Raw genomic sequence first — 19,703 nt, 5'->3', positions numbered from 1 at the left:
ATATACTGTGGAGGGGGTGTGGCCTGCGGACCTGTAGCGAAGCGGGGTGTGCCAGGACGGGCTTCGAGATCAGCGACAGGTGCGTAGATGGCCCACCTGGGCGTGCTTATCTAATCGCCCGTCGCTCTGTTAAAGGGAGCAGCCGGGAAGGAGAGGGGGTTTTTGATGGTGGAGCACGAGCGAGAGCGAGACTGACAAAGAGACAATTGTTGAAAAGCACAAAGCCAATTATTGCAAAATAAAACATTGTTGTAAAACTGGCAGAGCCTGGCATGTCGGTGATTGGTGGTCCGAAGAACAAAGTTGTCCACACACACATGAAAATATAATTTAAAATGCTTTATCGATTTATTATTTTAACAAATAAATATTTGTCCATTTGTCCTTGAGTCTTATATTTTTAAAGCTACGTTGAATGCATCACCAAATTCTAAGGAATTATTTTGTACAAACAAGAGTAATTTCATTTAGGTGATGCAGAAAAAACTGAATGTGAGTGGAACCCATTCTTGGCGGCCACTTCATTAGGCACACCTACCTACACACTGAAGATTTATTGTCATTGTAAAAAAAAAAAAAAAAAATCACCAACCAACGCTACAGATGTACGGAGCCCTGGCCTAAAGGGACATGGGGGAAAAAGAAAAATTTTTATTATTTTTTTCATTTATTTTTTTTAGACATGTTTCTCGTGCGCACGAGAAACTTCTTATAAAGTTATAAAAAAAAATTTAAAAATTATAATTTTTTTTTCTTTTTTAAGACATGTATCTCGTGCGCACAAGAAAGTTTCTCGTGAGCACGAGATACATGTCTAAAAAAATTAAAAACAATTTTTATTTTTTTAAAATACAATTTTTTTTTAGACATGTATCTCATGCTCACGAGAAACTTTTTATAAAGTTATAAAAAAAAAAAAACATTTTTATAATTTTTTTTTTTTTAGACATGTATCTTGTGCACACGAGAAACTTTTTATAAAGTTAGAAAAAAAAAAAATTGTAATTTTTTTTAGACATGTATCTCGTGCGCATGGGAAACTTTTTATAAAGTTATAAAAAAAAAAAAAATTATAATTTATTTATTTATTTATTGTTTTAGACGTTTCTTGTGCGCACGAGAAAGTTTTTATAAAGTTATAAAAACAATTATAATTGTTTTTTCTTTTTTAAGACATGTGATCACGAGATACATGTCTAAAAAAAATTTTAAAAATACTTTTTTTTTTTGACATGTATCTCATGCTCACGAGAAACTTTTTATTAAGTTATAAAAAAAACATTTTTTTTTTTTTTTTTTTTAGACATGTATCTTGTGCACACGAGAAACTTTTTATAGTTAGAAAAAAAAAATTTTATTTTTTTTTAGACATGTATCTCGTGCGCACGAGAAACTTTTTATAAAGTTATAAAAAAAAAAAAAGTATAATTGTTTTATTTTTTTAGACATGTATCTCGTGCGCACTTGAAACTTTTTATAAAGTTATAAAAAAAAAATGTTTTATTATTTATTTATTGTTTTATACATGTCTAAAAAATAAATAAATAAAAAATTATATTAAATTTTTTTTTTTTTTTTTTTTACAACTTTATAAAAAGTTTCTCGTGCGCACGAGAAACTTTTTATAAAGTTGTAAAAAAAAATAAAACAATTATAATTGTTTTATTTTTTTAGACATGTATCTCGTGCGCACTTGAAACTTTCTCGTGCGCACTTGAAACTTTTTATAAAGTTATAAAAAAAAAATTGTTTTATAATTTATTTATTTATTTATTGTTTTAGACATGTATCTCGTGCGCACAAGATACATGTCTAAAAAATAAATAAACAAATAAAAAATTATAAAAATGTTTTTATTTTATTTTTTTTTACAACTTTATAAAAAGTTTCTCGTGCACACGAGATAAATGTCAAAAAATAAAATAAAATAAATAAATTATAAAAAAATTGTTTTCCCCCATGTTCTTTTAGGGGCTCCGTAGAGATGTGCCGGCGTGCGTCACAGGCCGAGCAGGAAGCGCTCCACCTTGGTGGCGTAGGCCGGCTTGAGGAAGCGCTGCAGTTCGTCTTTCCTCAGCCACATGAGGGCGGGGCTTGGCGGCGCCGGGGCGTCGCCGAGGACGGCTTTGAAGAAGAAGATCTTGAACCCCAGCGAGGTGTCGGTCCTGGCGGCTCTGGGCAGCTTGTACTTGTACACGCCGCAGGGGGCGTTGCCCAGGAAGGTGGCCTCGGGAGCGGCGTCTGAGAGAAGACGGCCGTCAATCATCACGGATCAAAAAAAGAAAAAGATGGTTGCTGTGTCGTGTAAATACCTGGCAGGGAGGCGAGCGCTCTCTCGGCCGTGCCCCGCAGGGTCTCTCCTTCCCGCCACTCGGCCTGAGGGAGCGTCCACAGCTTCTTGCCCCCCGCCTGCTGCTCGGACACCAGGACCAGGGAGTCCGCCAGGCGCCGCCGCGCCGAGGTCAGGTCCTTATCCGCCTCGGCTGCGGACACACAAATATCGGCCACCGTTGCTTAGCGACGCACGAAGTGTCACGGGAGTAGGAAGCCACTGACCGTGGACCCTGGCCGCCGGCTGGAAGCTCTTCAGCTTCTGCTCCCACGCGTCCTCCAGGTCCTGGGTGAGCACGATCTCCTGGTCCTTGCGGTAGTCCTCCTCGTCGGAGTCGTAGCCGTCCGTCTGCATGCGCCGCAGTCGCTCCGCGTCGTCCTGCAGCCGCAGCTCGTGCTCCGACAGGATGCTCGTCTCCAGCTCCATCTGACCACACACACACGCCATCGCTGACAACTTCTTCTTCTAACACTTTTTCTGGCGGCTTGCATACCGCCACCTACTGTACCCACAGTATGTAGCACGGCCTCATTAGGCATATATTCTTATAGTACTACTACTACGACTACTGCTAATACGACTCCGACTACTACTACTACGAGGGAATAATGAACAACAAATCAATGATTAAAGTGACAAGATGACCATCCTGACATATGACAACAACTTACATGTATGACCTAGTAAACAGGCAGCATCTACATGTTAGACATGTTGAAGTGTGATGATATTCCTTCATGATTTCAAATACAGGTGGATGTCATATGTCAGGATGGCCGAGCGGTCTAAGGCGCCAGACTCAAGGTCACGCCTTCCCTGCTTGGGAATTCTGGGGCCGTACTTATCAAGCTTCTTAGAGTGCCATTTTACACTTAAGTCCTGAGAATTTGCGAAATGTAGTCCTACTCTCAAACTTAAGAATAAAAGCTTTTTATCAACGTTCTTAAGTCTAAGAATCACTCCTACTCTCCACGATATTTAAGAGACCTTCAGAGGTGTCTTAAGTGGTTAGGAGTTGCCAGCAGGGGATGGCACTGAGGCGAGAGAGACGTGCGCGAACGTTCAGGGAACGGAACAATGTTTTGTTTTTTTTTGATGACGAGCAGCTGATCAAACGGTATCGTTTAGACAGATCGGATATTATTTTTGTCACAGATTTAATACTTTTCGATTCCTTGTTGATTTCTGCATGTGTCTGCAGTGGGCTAGTATATATAGAGCCACCCACATCAGTTTCAAATTAGTTGCCTAATTAATAAATTGGAAAGAAAATGTTATGACAGTAGCGTATGTGTGTGGCCGTGAGGTGAGTGACGTCAGTGAGTGTGTGGGCGATAGAAGAGAGGGAGCGGTAGCGTGAGTGCCGGCGGGGACTAGTTTGTTTTGTATTATTTTGTAGTTTATTGTCAAAATATACACTCCCATTGTCCACCTAAATATTTCCAAGATATTTCTTTATTCTTAGACAACGGATTCCCTTCCGCGATTGGTCATTTCTATGGACACAGAAATGACGTCACCTAAAATTCCGTTTACGGCACATAGTAATGTCGTAATTCAGCTCTGAGTGTGACACTTAAGATTCAGTCCTACACTTCGCTGAAAGTGTGAGTAAGACGCTTGATAACTAACTTTTAAGTGCAGCTTTCAGCGAAGAATTTATTTACTCTTAAGTCAACTCTTAGCAGACTTCTTAGGAGTAATTCTAAGAAGCTTGATAAGTACGGCCCCTGGTCTCCAGCTGGAGGCGTGGGTTCAAATCCCACTTCTGACATTGACCTTTTGGGGCGAAGTTATAGTTTGAAATCTGTTCTGAATTGTTTTACCCTGTACAAAAACTACTACTACTACTACGAGGGAATAATGAACAACAAATTAATGATTAAAGTGACAAGATGAGCGCTCGGCCATCCTGACATATGACAACAACTTACATGTATGACCTAGTAAACATGCAGCATCTACTACTACTACGACGACTACTACTACTACGAGGGAATAATGAACAACAAATCAATGATTAAAGTGATAAGATGAGCGCTCAGCCATCCTGACATATGACAACAACTTACATATATGACCTAGTAACCATGCAAAATCTACTACTACTACTACTACTACTACTACTACAAGGGAATAATGAACAACAAATCAATTATTAAAGTGACAAGATGAGCGCTCGGCCATCCTGACATATGACAACAACTTACATGTATGACCTAGTAACCATGCAGCATCTACTACTACTACGACGACGACTACTATTACTACTACTACAAGGGAATAATGAACAACAAATCAATGATTAAAGTGACAAGATGAGCACTCAGCCATCCTGACATATGACAACAACTTACATGTATGACCTAGTAACCATGCAGCATCTACTACTACTACGACGACGACTACTACTACTACTACTACGAGGGAATAATGAACAACAAATCAATGATTAAAGTGACAAGATGAGCGCTCGGCCATCCTGACATATGACAACAACTTACATGTATGACCTAGTAACCATGCAGCATCTACGACTACGACGACTACTACTACTACTACAAGGGAATAATGAACAACAAATCAATGATTAAAGTGACAAGATGAGCGCTCGGCCATCCTGACATATGACAACAACTTACATGTATGACCTAGTAACCATGCAGCATCTACTACTATGACTACTACTACTACTACTACAAGGGAATAATGAACAACAAATCAATGATTAAAGTGACAAGATGAGCGCTCAGCCATCCTGACATATGACAACAACTTACATGTATGACCTAGTAACCATGCAGCATCTACTACTACTACGACGACTACTACTACTACTACTACTACGAGGGAATAATGAACAACAAATCAATGATTAAAGTGACAAGATGAGCGCTCAGTCATCCTGACATATGACAACAACTTACATGTATGACCTAGTTACCATGCAGCATCTACTACTACTACTACGACAACGACTACTACTACTACTACTACTACTACAAGGGAATAATGAACAACAAATCAATGATTAAAGTGACAAGATGAGCGCTCAGCCATCCTGACATATGACAACAACTTACATGTATGACCTAGTAACCATGCAGCATCTACTACTACTACTACGACAACGACTACTACTACTACTACTACTATCTTAAAAACATACTTTTATTCCATGGCTTTTAACACTGAGTGATATCCATCCTGCAATGGTGCCCCATAATACACCTGCTGTGAACCTGTTTTTATCTTTTTGTGTTTTATTTATTTTATTTTATTTATTTATTTTTTATCGTGTTCTGTTTGTGTTGTGTTTGCTCGGTTCTCGTATTATCTTTTAACCTGCCCATTGTACAGCACTTTGGCTACCCCTGTGGTAAATTTTAAATGTGCTTTATAAATAAAGTTGATTTGATTTGATTTGATACTACTACAAGGGAATAATGAACAACAAATCAATGATTAAAGTGACAAGATAAAGTTGATTTGATTTGATTTGATACTACTACGAGGGAATAATGAACAACAAATTAATGATTAAAGTGACAAGATAAAGTTGATTTGATTTGATTTGATACTACTACAAGGGAATAATGAACAACAAATCAATGATTAAAGTGACAAGATAAAGTTGATTTGATTTGATTTGATACTACTACGAGGGAATAATGAACAACAAATCAATGATTAAAGTGACAAGATGAGCGCTCGGCCATCCTGACGTATGACAACAACTTACATGTACGACCTAGTTCATATATTCTCAAGAATCACTTTTATACACAGTGTTCCTGTTCAAACTGTGTGTAATGTCGTGTTGTCCCGGTACCAAGATGTATTTTGATACTTTTCTAAATAAAGGGGAACCACAAAAAATGGCATTATTGGCTTTATTTTAACACAAAAATGTTAGGGTACATTAAACACATGTTTCTTATTGCAATTTAGATAAATAAAATAGTGAACATACTGGACAACTTGTCTTTTAGTTAGGGGTGGAACGGTACACAAAAATTTCGGTTCGGTACGTACTTCGGTTTAGAGGTCACGGTTCGGTTCATTTTCGGTTCAGTAAGAAAACAACAATATATACATTTTTGGGTTATTCATTTACCAAATTTGCAAAATCTTCCATCAAAAATATTTTTCTTAGTGGAATATTTGATGCGAAGTAATGGGAACCTTGGATAGGTGAATAATACATAATAACATTGATTTTGATTCAATATTATGTTTTGAGCAATGACAGTTTCAAAGACAAAAGAAACAGCTTTGTTTTATTAGTCAACATTGCAACTTTTTCTAAATTACATTTAACCTTTAAGATTTTTATTTCACTTTTGTTATGTTTTTGTTTATTTTAATAGTATTTTTAGAATGTGCCGTGGGCCTTTAAAACATTAGCTGTGGGCCGCAAATGGCCTCCGGGGCACACTTTTGACACCCCTGCTATAGATAATAAAAAATTAAATGTGATAAATCTATGGATAAAAAGCAGAGCCTGGCGACGCATGCGCGTTTATCATAACTCTCTCGCGCTCTCTGTCTCTGCCCCTCCCTCACCAATGCTGCTGCGCGCACAATTTGTTTTGTTTTTAACCCCTTCTTAACCCTGAACGTACATTGAAAATACACGCAACCCTAACTCAAAATGCCGGACATTTGAGGCGTTTAAGAAACTCCGCCCTGACAGCTCCGCAAAAGAGGACATGTCCGGTGAAAAGAGGACGTATGGTCAGTCTATCGTAGCCCGTTAGCTGCTAGCATGCCGTGTGTTGTGGAAACTCGTTCGGTACACCTCCGAACAGAACCGGAACCCCTGTACCGAAACGGTTCAATACAAATCCACAAACCGTTACACTCCTATGTGTAATGTAGTGTTGTCCCGATACCAATATTTTGGTACCGGTACCAAAATGTATTTTGATACTTTTCTAATTACTGGCTTTATTTTAACAAAAAAAAATCTTAGGGTACATTAACCATATGTTTATTATTGCAATTTAGTCCTTAAATAAAATAGTGAACATACTAGACAACTTGTCTTTTAGTAGTAAGTAAACAAACAAAGACTCCTAATTAGTCTGCTGACGTATGCAGTAACATATTGTGTCATTTATACACCTATTATTTTGTCGCTGGGATATAAACAAAAAAATATTTTGACATTTAAAGCCGACAACAAACATATGATGTATGTAAATATGATGTAATGGATAGGAATGTCTGATGCTGGATGTCAATAAAAATTAAATGAAAAAAAAAATGAAACTTATTATTTACATTAAACATTATTTAATTGTATGGCTTTTAAATTGACTTGAGCCATGTGGTCCTCTGTGTCTTTTATTGTTTTATTCTATTTCATTTATTAGTTTTTACTTAAGAGTGTTTTTTATTATTATTTTATGTTCATTATTAATGTTTATTTCATCTATTATTTTAAATGATTTTAATTGAGTTACGTTGTATTATTTTTATGTGCAGCACTTTGGAAACATGATCTATTAGTTTCTACATATTAGAGAGTTTTTAATTATTATCTTTTTATTATTATTTTATTATTAATTTTAATTTGTATCTATTATTTTTAAATGATTTGAATTGAGTTACGTTGTATTATTTTTATGTGCGACTCTTTGGAAACATGATTTATTAGTTTCTACTTATTAGAGAGTTTTTAATTATTAGCTTTTTATTCTTGTTTTATTTTCATTATACTTTTTTTTTCATCTATTATTTTTAAATGATTTTAATTGAGTTACGTTGTATTATTTTATGTGCAGCACTTTGGAAACATGATTTATTAGTTTTTACTTATTAGAATGTTCTTAATTATTATCTTTTTATTCTTAAGTTTATTTTCATTATTAATTTTAATGTTATTTATTATATTTAAATGATTTTAATTGAGTTACGTTGTATTATTTTTAAGTGCAGCACTTTGGAAACATGATTTATTAGTTTTTACTTATTAGAATGTTCTTAATTATTATCTTTTTATTCTTAAGTTTATTTTCATTATTAATTTTAATGTTATCTATTATTTTTAAATGAGTTACTTTGTATTATTTTTATGTGCGGCACTTTGGAAACATGATTTATTAGTTTTTACTTACTAGAGTTTTTAATTCTTATCTTATTATTATTAATTTTAATTTCATCTATTATTTTTACATGATTTAAATTGAGTTACGTTGTATTATTTTTATGTGTGGCACTTTGGAAACATGATTTATTAGTTTTTACTTAGTAGAGAGTTTTTAATTCTTATCTTTTTATTATTAGTTTTTTTTAAATTATTAATTTTATCTATTTTTATGTGCGGCACTTTGGTTACATGATTTATTAGTTTTAACTTTTTAGAGAGTTTTTAATTCTTATCTTTGTATTATTTTATTTTTTTCATTATTAATTTTAATTTGTATCTATTATTTTCAAATTATTTAAATTGATTTACGTTGTATTATTTTTATGTGCGGCACTTTGGAAACATGATTTATTAGTTTCTACTTATTAGAGAGTTTTTAATTATTAGCTTTTTATTCTTATTTTATTTTAATTATAAATTGTTATTTTATCTATTATTTTTAAATGATTATAATTGAGTTACGTTGTATTATTTTTATGTGCGGCACTTTGGAAACATGATTTATTAGTTTCTACTTATTAGAGCGTTTTTAATTATTTTTATTTTTTTTCATTATTAATTGTATCTATTATTTTTAAATGATTTTAATTGAGTTACGTTGTATTATTTTTATGTGCGGCACTTTCAAAACATGATTTATTCGTTTTAACTTATTAAGAGTTTTTAATTCTTATCTTATTATTATTAATTTTAATTTCATCTATTATTTTTTACATGATTTAAATTGAGTTACGTTGTATATTTTTATGTGCAGCACTTTGGAAACATGGTTTATTAGTTTTTACTTAGTAGAAAGTTTTTAATTCTTATCTTTTAATTATTTTTTTCATTATTAATTGTATCTATTATTTTTTAATTATTTTAATTGAGTTACTTTGTATTATTTTTAAGTGCGGCACTTTGGAAACACGATTTATTAGTTTCTACATATTAGAGCGTTTTTAATTTTTTTTTCATTATTAATTCTATCTACTATTTTTAAATGATTTTAATTGAGTTACGTTGTATTATTAGTATGTGCGGCACTTTGGAAACAGTTAATTAATAGTGCTGTTTGCTATATTGTATAAATAAAGTGGATTTTTATTTGAGCGTTTAGTCGCCGCCATTGTTATGTGACGTCACACTACTGCTTTCCTGTGCTATGTTCCATGACACTGGGAAGTTTGAAGCTCGTGGAAGGTGTCTGAGCAGGAACCAAATTCTACAACTAATGAATAATGATGACTAATGAATAATGATTGTAGAAACGTGTAATTGTATTAATTATCATGTGGTGTAGGACAAACGCACCTCCTGCAACAAGCGTCCAAACTGCAGCTCGATGGGATTGGGGTCGGCCGAAATGACGGGCAGCCTCTGCAAACACACCGCGGCCATCAGAGTCCACGGAGAACGTTGCTTTTCCGTCACTATTAGGGTATGTAAGCCCGACCTGCGAAGGCTAGTGTCGGTGGAAAGCTGACGGAAGACACATTTTCCGGCTGGCGTTCCCCTAAAACGGGAAATATAATACAGCAGAGGCCGACATGCCGTCCTCCCATAGGGAACCGCCATTTTCTTCTGTGGCGTTCAGTGTCACTACACACAAAACATCCCTTTCGACGATACTATAAACACCCGATTAAAAACGACAATTCCCAACACATTTCATTCAAAATACACAAACATAACATAATATTCCATCCAAAAATCACGTAACTCAATTTCCAAACATTTTAAAGCGCTACCATAACAATTATAAAGTCGCCGCTTGGAAATATACGAGCCCCTGAATGCATCAAGCATTCTGACGTTGTATTTTTTGTTATTAATGATTTAAATGATCAGTTTGGAATTGTATTTCACCTTCTAAAAAAAATGAAAATAAAATAAATGTATAATTTAATTTGAAATAGGAAGTGTTCTGGTCTTCAAATTAAGGTGTGGGTGCCTGCTTTAAAAAAAATAATAAAAAATTAAAACATGAATAACAAATAAGCCGAAAACAGCAATAAAGATAAAAATTAAGATTTGAATTAGAATATTTAAAAATCTAAACACGTATTATAGGTAAAAACAAAACACTAAAATAAATGTAAAAATCTGAATTAAAACAATAAAAAATTAAAATCAGATTTTGGGGGGAATTGTTGTGACACAGAATGTTTGAATTTGTAGCAGTGTTTTCACAAAGTTACGGTAAAAGTTGGAAACATTTTGAGGCTTATTTAATTTTCAGTAGCCCATCCATCCATCCATTTTCTACCGCTTGTCCCTTTCGAGGTCGCGGGGGTGCTGGAGCCTATCTCAGTATCATTAAGCTAAAAAAAACAAAAAAAAAACCAATAAAAACAGAAACAAAACCTAAAATAAAAATGCAATTGAAAATACAAATAAAGTAAATAAAAAAACACAATTTTTTTGCGTTTTATTTGATTGTATGTTATTTATTATTACATTATATTTAGAATGTGCTAATGATAATTTCATTTGAGGTTTCATTTTATAATTGAATTGGAGGTTTTGATTGATTGGTTGGTTGAAACTTTTATTAGTGCATATTCCGTACAATTGACCACTAAACGGTAACTCCCGAATACGTTTTTCAACTTGTTTAAGTCGGGGTCCACAGGTATAAGTTTACCTGTATATCACAATAAAAAAAATAGATAAAAAATTAAATTACAAATAAATAAAAAAATTAATTAAAACAAAGGAATAGAATAGAATAGAATAGAATAGAATAGAATAGAATAGAAAGTACTTTATTGATCCCTGGGGGAAATTCAGCACCACAGTTCGCTCACAATAGACAATAAACACTAAGGTATTTTTTTACATGTGAATAACATAAATACAGTCTATTATGCAGAAAACATCAAAACTGAGATTTTAATTAAAAATAAAAACATTTCATAAAATTAAATAAAAAAAATAAAAAATAAAAAACAGGAATAAACATAAAAAATAACTAAATAAAGTAACTAAAATAACTAAATATTCAAACATTCTAAATAGCGACCATAACAATTATAGAGTCGACGCTTGGAAATACACGAGTCCCTGAATGCATCAAGCATACCCACAATGCCTTGCCATAAACGGAATAGTCCACTCTAACAAACAGGAGGGGGGGGGGTTATTTACTATTCATGTTTTTTGTTTTATTTTTAAGCATGAACCGGCCTGTTTAAAACATGTGTTCATTGTTAGAGAATTATATATTAAATTATTTTATATATTTTATGGAAAACATAATATGGGACAGTAGGAATAATAGTCGTGTTTTCAAGAACGCCCCTCCCTAATCCAGGCTAATAGTAACTACCGCAGGAGTAGCAGCGCAGTCAAAGTCACGTTTTATTTTGTATTTTTGTAAATATTCCCCGACCAATTCTTGTGTGATATGTTCAAATTAACTTGTGTGTTCGTTAACTCCCTGGGTAGCGTGTGCCGTCACGTCGCTGCCCCTCTCGCCGCCAACCGAGCCGCTTTGTAAGTAGTTAGCATGGCGAATGCTAACTTGCTAGCTAGTGTGTTACAAATGACAATGTCACGTGATTATTATTATTATTATTTAAAAATATGTACAAATGTGAATTATGTTTGTGTAGGAGGACGTTATGTAGCAGCGCTGTCAGACTACAAGAGACAGCACGGTCCAGCAAATACTCCACAGAAGACTCCAAAGAATTTAGGTGAGATTTTTGTTCCTGCCAATTGGTATCTATCCTTCCATTTTTCTACCGCTTGTCCCTTTCGGGGTCGCGGAGGGTGCTGGAGCCTATCTCAGCTTCATTCTATAATTATTATTATTATAAATAATAATAATTGTATCCATCCATCTTCTTCCGCTTATCCGAGGTTGGGTCGCGGGGGCAGCAGCCTAAGCAGGGAAGCCCAGACTTCCCTCTCCCCAGCCACTTCGTCCAGCTCCTCCCTGGGGATCCCGAGGCGTTCCCAGGCCAGCCGGGAGACATAGTCTATCCAACGTGTCCTGGGTCTTCCCCGTGGCCTCTTACCGGTCGGACGTGCCCTAAACACCTCCACAGGGAGGCATTCGGGTGGCATCCTGACCAGATACCCGAACCACCTCATCTGGCTCCTCTCCATGTGGAGGATAATAATAATAATTGTATTATTATTATATATCAGACGATGCCTCTTTGTCAACACTTGCTTTGGGAAAATGTACTTCTTAAGACAAACTTAACGGCGTTAACAACATCCGTTAAATGCTAGGCACATTGTTTGATGCGACTGTCCCGTTTACTCTCTGTAAAGCACCAGTTCCATTGGCAGCAAAACAGGCCCATTGCATAATACTACCACCACCATGTTTGACGTTAGGCTTGGTGTTCCTGGGATTAAAGGCCTCACCTTTTCTCCTCCAAACATATTGCCGGGTATTGTGGCCAAACAGCTCAATTTTTGTGTCGGTTTTTGTCACACCACAGAACTTTCCTCCAGAAGACAGCCATGTCATTATGTTCTTTACTTTTGACCACGGCTGTATTTGTGGCGTTGGTTTGCAGGGGGAAGAAGTGGTTGTAGGTACGTGACAATACATTTCTAATGCAAAATATTTCAAAGCAATTTTACATTTTATTGTATTTTTTTTCCAGGTTTAGATATTTTTAAGTAAAATATTATTCTTCTCATATTCAAATCTTATTAAAAAAAAAAAAAATATGTTCAGATTTTTTGTTAATTAAAATATTTATTTTTTTAATTTGAAACTTTTTTTTTCATTTTATAATTTTTTTTTCAGGTTCAGATCTATTTAAAAAAAAAATAAGTTCAGATATTTCTTTTTTTAATTAAAATATATATTTTTTCAGATTCAAATCTTATTTTGGACTTGTTTTTTTTAGATTAAAATGTTTATTTTTTTTAATAAAAAAAAATTCAGATTCAAATCTTATTTTTTAACATTTACTGTTTTTCAGGTTTAGACCTTTTTTAAAATGAAAATGTAATTTTTTCAAATTCATATATTATTTGTAAAATTGGTTTTAAGGTTCAGATATTTCTTTTTTTTTATTAATAAAATGTAATTTTTTTCAGATTCAGACTTTTTTTGACTTGTTTTTTTTAGATTAAAATGTTTATTTTTTTAATAAAAAATAAATAAATTCAGATTCAAATCTTATTTTTTTACATTTACTCTGTTTTTCAGGTATAGACTTTTTTTTTAAAATTAAAATGTAATTTTTTCAAATTCATATATTATTTGTAAAATTGGTTTTAAGGTTCAGAGCTTTCTTTTTTTTTTATTAATAAAATTTAATTTTTTTCAGATTCAGACTTTTTTTGACTTGTTTTTTTTTAGATTAAAATGTTTATTTTTTTAATAAAAAATAAATAACTTCAGATTAAAATCTTATTTTTTTACATTTACTCTGTTTTTCAGGTATATACTTTTTTTAAAAAATTAAAATGTATTTTTTTCCGATTCATATATTATTTGTAAAATTGTTTTTAAGGTTCAGATCTTTCTTTTTTTTATTAATAAAAAATTTTTTTCAGATTCAGACTTTTGTCCCGAATTTACTGTGTAAAGCAAGTCCTCAACTGAGCCGAGCGTGTCATGTCAGACAAACGACAAAATATCAATATATATATCACGATAAGACACATAATCAACATCAATAAGAAAATGCGTTTGATAAAATCCACCCATTTTCTACCGCTTGTCCCTTTTGGGGTCGCGGGGGGTGCTGGAGCCTATCTCAGCTGCATTCGAGTAGGCGTCGTACACCCGGGACAAGTCGCCACCTCACCGCAGGGCCGTTCGATAAAATGTTCAATATATATATTTTTTCTTCTACGGAAGAAACCGGAATGAGGTAAATATGGTTGCATGAACAAAGACTCGCAAACCGTGGGGGTGTGTGTGTGTGTGTGCCCAATTGTCTTGGGTGTGATGATGTAATGTTTTTTATAGACTGAGGCAGATCTGCAAAAGTTCGTCTCCAGGTGTCGTTGAGGAAGGTCAAAAGCGTCCATCATTGAGGTGTCCCTCGGGGGTGTTTTTCAGAACAGCCTGGTCCTGTTTTCACAGCGTCAAGGCCACTCGAGGGAGTCAAATCGTAGATTAGGATGTTTGTTTTCCGCGAGCAGACAAAACAATGACTCGTCTGTTCTATTCGTCCATGCTGGTTGCTCTCAAATTCAATTCAATTTTCCTTCTAATCATGTTGTGGATTGGAACCCTCAGCCACGTCCCTCCGCTGCCTGGCCAGGACAGTCCGCTCAGGTGGGCAGGGAAGAAGTTTGAGGAGTTACCCATCGTGCACATCAAAGCCACGTACAACAAGTAATAACACTTGGCCCGTTCCATATTGTCTTCTGGAGCGTGCCTCACTCCCCGTGTCCTCCCGCAGCGTACAGATCCAGCTGACGGACTGCGACGGACAGTACATGGTGAGGACTTCCTGCGGGATGGAAGGTTTCAAGAACCGAAAGAAGGCCACGCCGGTCGCCGCTCAGACCACCGGCATGTCCGCCGCATCGGTAGCTCCCCTCGCCCGTCTTCGCAACCAAAGGTGAAACATCCCTTCTAACGTGCTTTTTTTTCTTCTTCTTCTGGACTGCGAGCAGAAAGCCAACGCAAAGGGAGTGACGTTTGTGCGCGTGGTGGTCAAAGGTCTCGGCCCGGGACGTCTGGTGAGTACACACAACCTTAAGCGGGTGTCGTTTTAGTAACTTACCAGGAAAGGTATGGTTTTAATGTCATTGTAGTATTCTAAAATATGCTGCGATTTATTGCGTTTTATTGTTTTAAACAACCAATAAAAAGTCAGATTTTCAAAAATATATTTTTTAAAGCATTCTGTAAAATATCGTGGTCCTAGATTAAGAATTGTCAAGCATAACAAATGTTTAAATGAATTAAAAATATCAGCACCACAGTAGTATTGGCCACTAGAGGAGACCAGACCAATTCAGTATCGTGGCCACCGATTGGCTCAGCCTCAGGAAGTGTACTGTATCGGATTAAAAGAGTGTAAATGTGACTTAATGGATGTTATTTCAGGTCTCGATGGTTATTATAATGTGGCAAAATTTCTTCAGAAGGTTTTTATGCTCCCGGCTGTGTAAATATTTGATTTATGAAAAATAATGTCCTTCTTTGCGGGAATTCAATTACCGCGGTCGTTGATGGACAGCGATTATTGTTCAGGAATTGAGTTGTTGTAAGAAAGAAAATGGAAAAAGGGAGAAAAATGTGATATAATAATAATATATTTTATTTGTAAAAAGCACTTTACATTGAGTAAACAACCTCAAAGTGCTGCAGTGTATTAAACAATAAATAAAAATAAAAAGTAGAACAGACAAATAGCTAAAACTAGTATGCATATATCTGGGGGGGGGAAAAAAAAAAGGCTTTTTTAAAAAGAAGGGTTTTTAAGCCTTTTTTTTAAAAGCATCCACAGTCTGTGGTGCCCTCAGGTGGTCAGGGAGAGCGTTCCACAGACTGGGAGCGGCGGAGCAGAAAGCCCGGTCTCCCATTGTTCGTAGCTTTGTCCTCGGACAATATGACAGAAGAAGAAATTACATTACAATAAAGTTGGAATATTACATTAAAAAATGTCAATTTTATCATAAAATGTAACTTTTTTTATGAGGGTTTAATTTGTTTCTCTTCATTTTAGGACTGAATTATAAAAAATAGACTCATTTTTTATTTTATCAGAGTAAATTGTTAATTGATTTAATTAAAATAGTGGATTTTGTTGCAAAATATCTTAGTTTTATTAGAGAAGGCATGTGATTTTTTTTATCTCTAAAAATAGAAAAAAATATTTTGCGTTTTTCTTCGTTTTTTTCTACCTACAATGTATGTTCAAGTCTTGATCCGTCTCTTTGCCATACCTGCCAACAACTACGGCTTACGGTGTACGGCTGCAGTGGTAAAAACTACAGTTTTCCATTAGTAATTATTAACTTAAAAATCGACGCTACGCAGCAAATTTCCCAGTAGCTTGGCTACTTTTTAAAGAAGTAGCGATTTCCGTAGCTTAGCTATTTTTAGGCCCCCAGACCCCCGGCTTATTTTCAGTCTTTTTCATTAAGTTCAAATCACATGCCTGTTAGAGTGAATATGTAATATTACAAGAAGACAGGTTTTTACAAGATTAAAGTCAAATAATATAAAAAAAAATTAATAATACATTAGTACGTATTGATTTTATGAGAATTTACTTTTCCCATAAAATTAGAACTAAACTACAAAATAAAAAATTTTGAGAATAAATGTATAATATTACGGAAACATTTATTAAAAACAATTACCAGCAATAAAGAAGGGATGACTGTACAGGAGTTAAGTTGTATTAATTAAGAGAATATACATAAGAAAATAAGAAATGTAATTACAATAACATGTTAATATTACAGGAAAAATTACATTTTTAATAGAAGAAAGTAACTTAGAATTTTATGAGGGTTTATTTTTTTCCCCCGCATAATTGTAGGACTCAACTTAATTTAAAAAAAATTGTATTTTTTTCTGAACAAATTGGTAATATTTTATTTTATGTAAAGTGATAGTTTTGTAACACAGTATCCTAGTTTTATTAGAGTGACTTTGTAATACTACAAGAAGTCATCTAATATTAAATAAAATTAAGAATACATTTGTACCTATTGATTTTATGAGAATTTACTTTTCTCGTAATATTAGAACTAAACTCCAAAATAATAATGAAATATTTTAATGAGAATAAAAAAATTTAAAATTGTATTCAAAGTGTTAATATTACCAAAAAATAATTACCAAAAATTAAGTTGTATTTCAAGATAACGTTGCAAAAATGCAATTATTGCAATTAGAATTAACAGCAATAAACAAGGGATGATTGGTCAGGAGTTAAATTGTATTAATAAAGAGAATATACAAAAGTAGTAATAATAAGAAAAAAAGAAATGTCATTACAATAAAGATATATTACAGGAAAAATAACAATTTTAATATAATAAAATATTTATTAATTTGAGGGTTTATTTTTTCCATAATTTTAGGACTGAACTTAACAAAATACACTTTTTTTTAACTTTATCAGAACAAATTTGTAATATTACAGATATTTGCTTTCATTAAAGTGTTAATTTTGTAACACAATACCATGGTTTTATTAGAGTGAATTTTTAATGTTACGAAAAGTCAGAATTTTACAAGAATAAATGTCAATTATTAAATAAAATTAAGAATACATTTGTGCGTATTGATTTTATGAGAATTTACTTTTTTCGTAATATAAGAACTAAACTAAAAAATGTGTATTATCACAGAAGAATTTTAAATGTATTCAAAGTAGTATAATAAACACAAACAATTACCAAGAATTGAGTTGTATTACAAGATAATGTCGCGAGAATTCATTTCATGTCCGGAACCAATGAACAGCGATAAACAAGGGCTGATTGTACAAGTTGTATTAATAAATAGAATATACAAAAAGAGAGGAAAACATGTGATATGACAGAAGAATACCTTTCATTACAATAAAGCTGTTAATATTACAAAAACAATGATTATAAAGAAGTGAGTTGCTTTACAAGATAATGTAATTTTCAAATAATAAATAAATGATGACATTTCATTGAATTAGTTTGAGTTTTACGGAGCCCCTAAAGGGACATGGGGTAAATTTATTTTTAATTTTATTTTATTTTTTTTAGACATTTATCTCGTGTAAAAAAAATATATATATATATATATATATATATATATATATATATATATATATATATATATATATATATATATATATTTTATTTTTTTTTTATTTTTTTTTTTATATAACTTTATAAAAAGTTTCTCGTGCGCACGAGATACATGTCTAAAAAAAAAAATAAAAAATAAAAATTTTTTTTTTTTTTTTTTTTATAACTTTATAAAAAGTCTAAAAAAAAAAAAAAATTATTATTAAAAAATAAATTTCCCCCATGTCACTTTAGGGGCTCCGTAGAGTTTTATGACAAACAAACTCTTCATTTTGTGAAGTATGATTTCAGCAAGAAAAGTTAGCAAGATAAAAGTATTAATGTAAAAAAACAAGGTATCCTGAGGCAAGACGTCAGTAAATTACAGCAGACTTCGGTTCTGTGCATCCCTCTTTTTTTGCAACATTTAATACAAAAGAAGAAGAAGGTAAGAAATATAAACAGGAAGTAACCCGGCATATTAGTTTTTACCTTACTTCTTTTTACACTTGCAAGAATGTAAATAAGCACCTGTCTTCGTTATTTTATTTCGACACTTGCATGATATCGGTAAAAAAGAACACATTAAAGAGTATTTCCTGTGCAAAAAAATCAGCGTCCATAGCCAGGATTTCATTGAAGCTAAGCGGCGCGGATTCGTCTTCTTGGCCTATTAACGAGCGGGCGTGTCCTTCTTTCAGTCGGCCATCCAAGGTTTGACCATGGGCGGCCTGGAGGTGGTCTCCATCACCGACGACACCCCCGTGCCGCACAATGGCTGCCGACCTCGCAAAGCCAGGAGGGTATGATGATGATGATGGTGGATCAATAAACTTGCATGGTCAGTGCTATGATACCATGTGTTTTATTCAGGCTCACTCCATATCCACACAAAATAATGGACTTTTTTGACATCATCTGGATATAAATATGCAATATAAATGTTTATTTATCCACAGGGTGTGTTTATATGTGAGTTTCCCTTCCTTCAAGTCACGTGATCTACATGCACCTTATACAGGTGTTGATAAATATACTGTATCATATGCATACGCCACAAAAAAACAGTTGAGTTCAATGTACTGTCTGATACTAATATTAAACAATACAAATATATTTAAAGTAGTGCATTAAAAAGAAGAAAATATATTTTCAGTGTATATACATTTATATCTATATATATATATGTTATATTTAAAAAGTCTGATTATACATGTTCCTAAAGAATGGACACAAAATTGTTATATAATTCACAAATAAAATGGAGGAAAAAAAAGACAACTTAAATGTAATCAATATGAATACATATTTTCTTCTTTTTAGTTTAATGTCTTACTTTTATTATATTGGCATTTGAACAATACAAATATACTTTAAAGTACTGCATTTAAAAGAAGAAAATATATGTTCAGTACATATACATTTATACATGAATGTATTCCAAATAAAAATAAGTGCACACATTTTTTTGCAGGTTGAATAAAATTATGATTTTTTTGTAACAAATTTCCATTTTTTACT

The 19,703-nt window shown here is 33.4% G+C and overlaps 2 protein-coding genes across 2 annotated transcripts; one reads left to right on the top strand and one right to left on the bottom strand.

Moving 5' to 3' along the window:
• Positions 1-1,748: 1,748 nt before the first annotated feature.
• LOC133662154 (large ribosomal subunit protein mL46-like) lies at positions 1,749-10,056 on the bottom strand. Its single transcript, XM_062065878.1, has 4 exons — positions 9,780-10,056; positions 2,557-2,758; positions 2,313-2,483; positions 1,749-2,241 (listed from the first exon to the last, which is right to left on the bottom strand). The coding sequence occupies exons 1-4, from the start codon at positions 10,041-10,043 to the stop codon at positions 2,000-2,002; spliced, it is 879 nt and encodes a 292-aa protein (XP_061921862.1). The 5' UTR covers positions 10,044-10,056; the 3' UTR covers positions 1,749-1,999.
• Positions 10,057-11,764: 1,708 nt separating this feature from the next.
• On the top strand, positions 11,765-19,138 carry LOC133629837 (small ribosomal subunit protein uS11m-like). Its single transcript, XM_062020879.1, has 6 exons — positions 11,765-11,963; positions 12,083-12,166; positions 14,689-14,787; positions 14,855-14,984; positions 15,072-15,137; positions 18,884-19,138. Exons 1-6 carry the CDS (start codon positions 11,875-11,877, stop codon positions 18,989-18,991), a joined length of 576 nt encoding a protein of 191 aa, XP_061876863.1. The 5' UTR covers positions 11,765-11,874; the 3' UTR covers positions 18,992-19,138.
• Positions 19,139-19,703: the final 565 nt, after the last annotated feature.

This window comes from Entelurus aequoreus, linkage group LG02 (genome assembly GCF_033978785.1).
Source record: "Entelurus aequoreus isolate RoL-2023_Sb linkage group LG02, RoL_Eaeq_v1.1, whole genome shotgun sequence".
In the NCBI taxonomy this organism is placed as follows: Eukaryota; Metazoa; Chordata; class Actinopteri; order Syngnathiformes; family Syngnathidae; genus Entelurus; species Entelurus aequoreus.
This window is presented reverse-complemented; position numbering and strand designations above follow the sequence as displayed.

Bases quoted from the DNA above. Each gene is read 5' to 3' on its own strand.
- LOC133662154 (XM_062065878.1), bottom strand. From the start codon at position 10,043: ATGGCGGTTCCCTATGGGAGGACGGCATGTCGGCCTCTGCTGTATTAT. The intron at 2,759-9,779 runs GTGCGTTTGTCC...GTGTGTGGTCAG, and splicing joins TTGGACGCTTGTTGCAGGAG to ATGGAGCTGGAGACGAGCAT. The intron at 2,242-2,312 runs GTATTTACACGA...GTCTTCTCTCAG, and splicing joins AGCGCTCGCCTCCCTGCCAG to ACGCCGCTCCCGAGGCCACC.
- LOC133629837 (XM_062020879.1), top strand. From the start codon at position 11,875: ATGTTCAAATTAACTTGTGTGTTCGTTAACTCCCTGGGTAGCGTGTGC. The intron at 11,964-12,082 runs GTAAGTAGTTAG...ATGTTTGTGTAG, and splicing joins GCCGCCAACCGAGCCGCTTT to GAGGACGTTATGTAGCAGCG. The intron at 12,167-14,688 runs GTGAGATTTTTG...TGGAACCCTCAG, and splicing joins GAAGACTCCAAAGAATTTAG to CCACGTCCCTCCGCTGCCTG.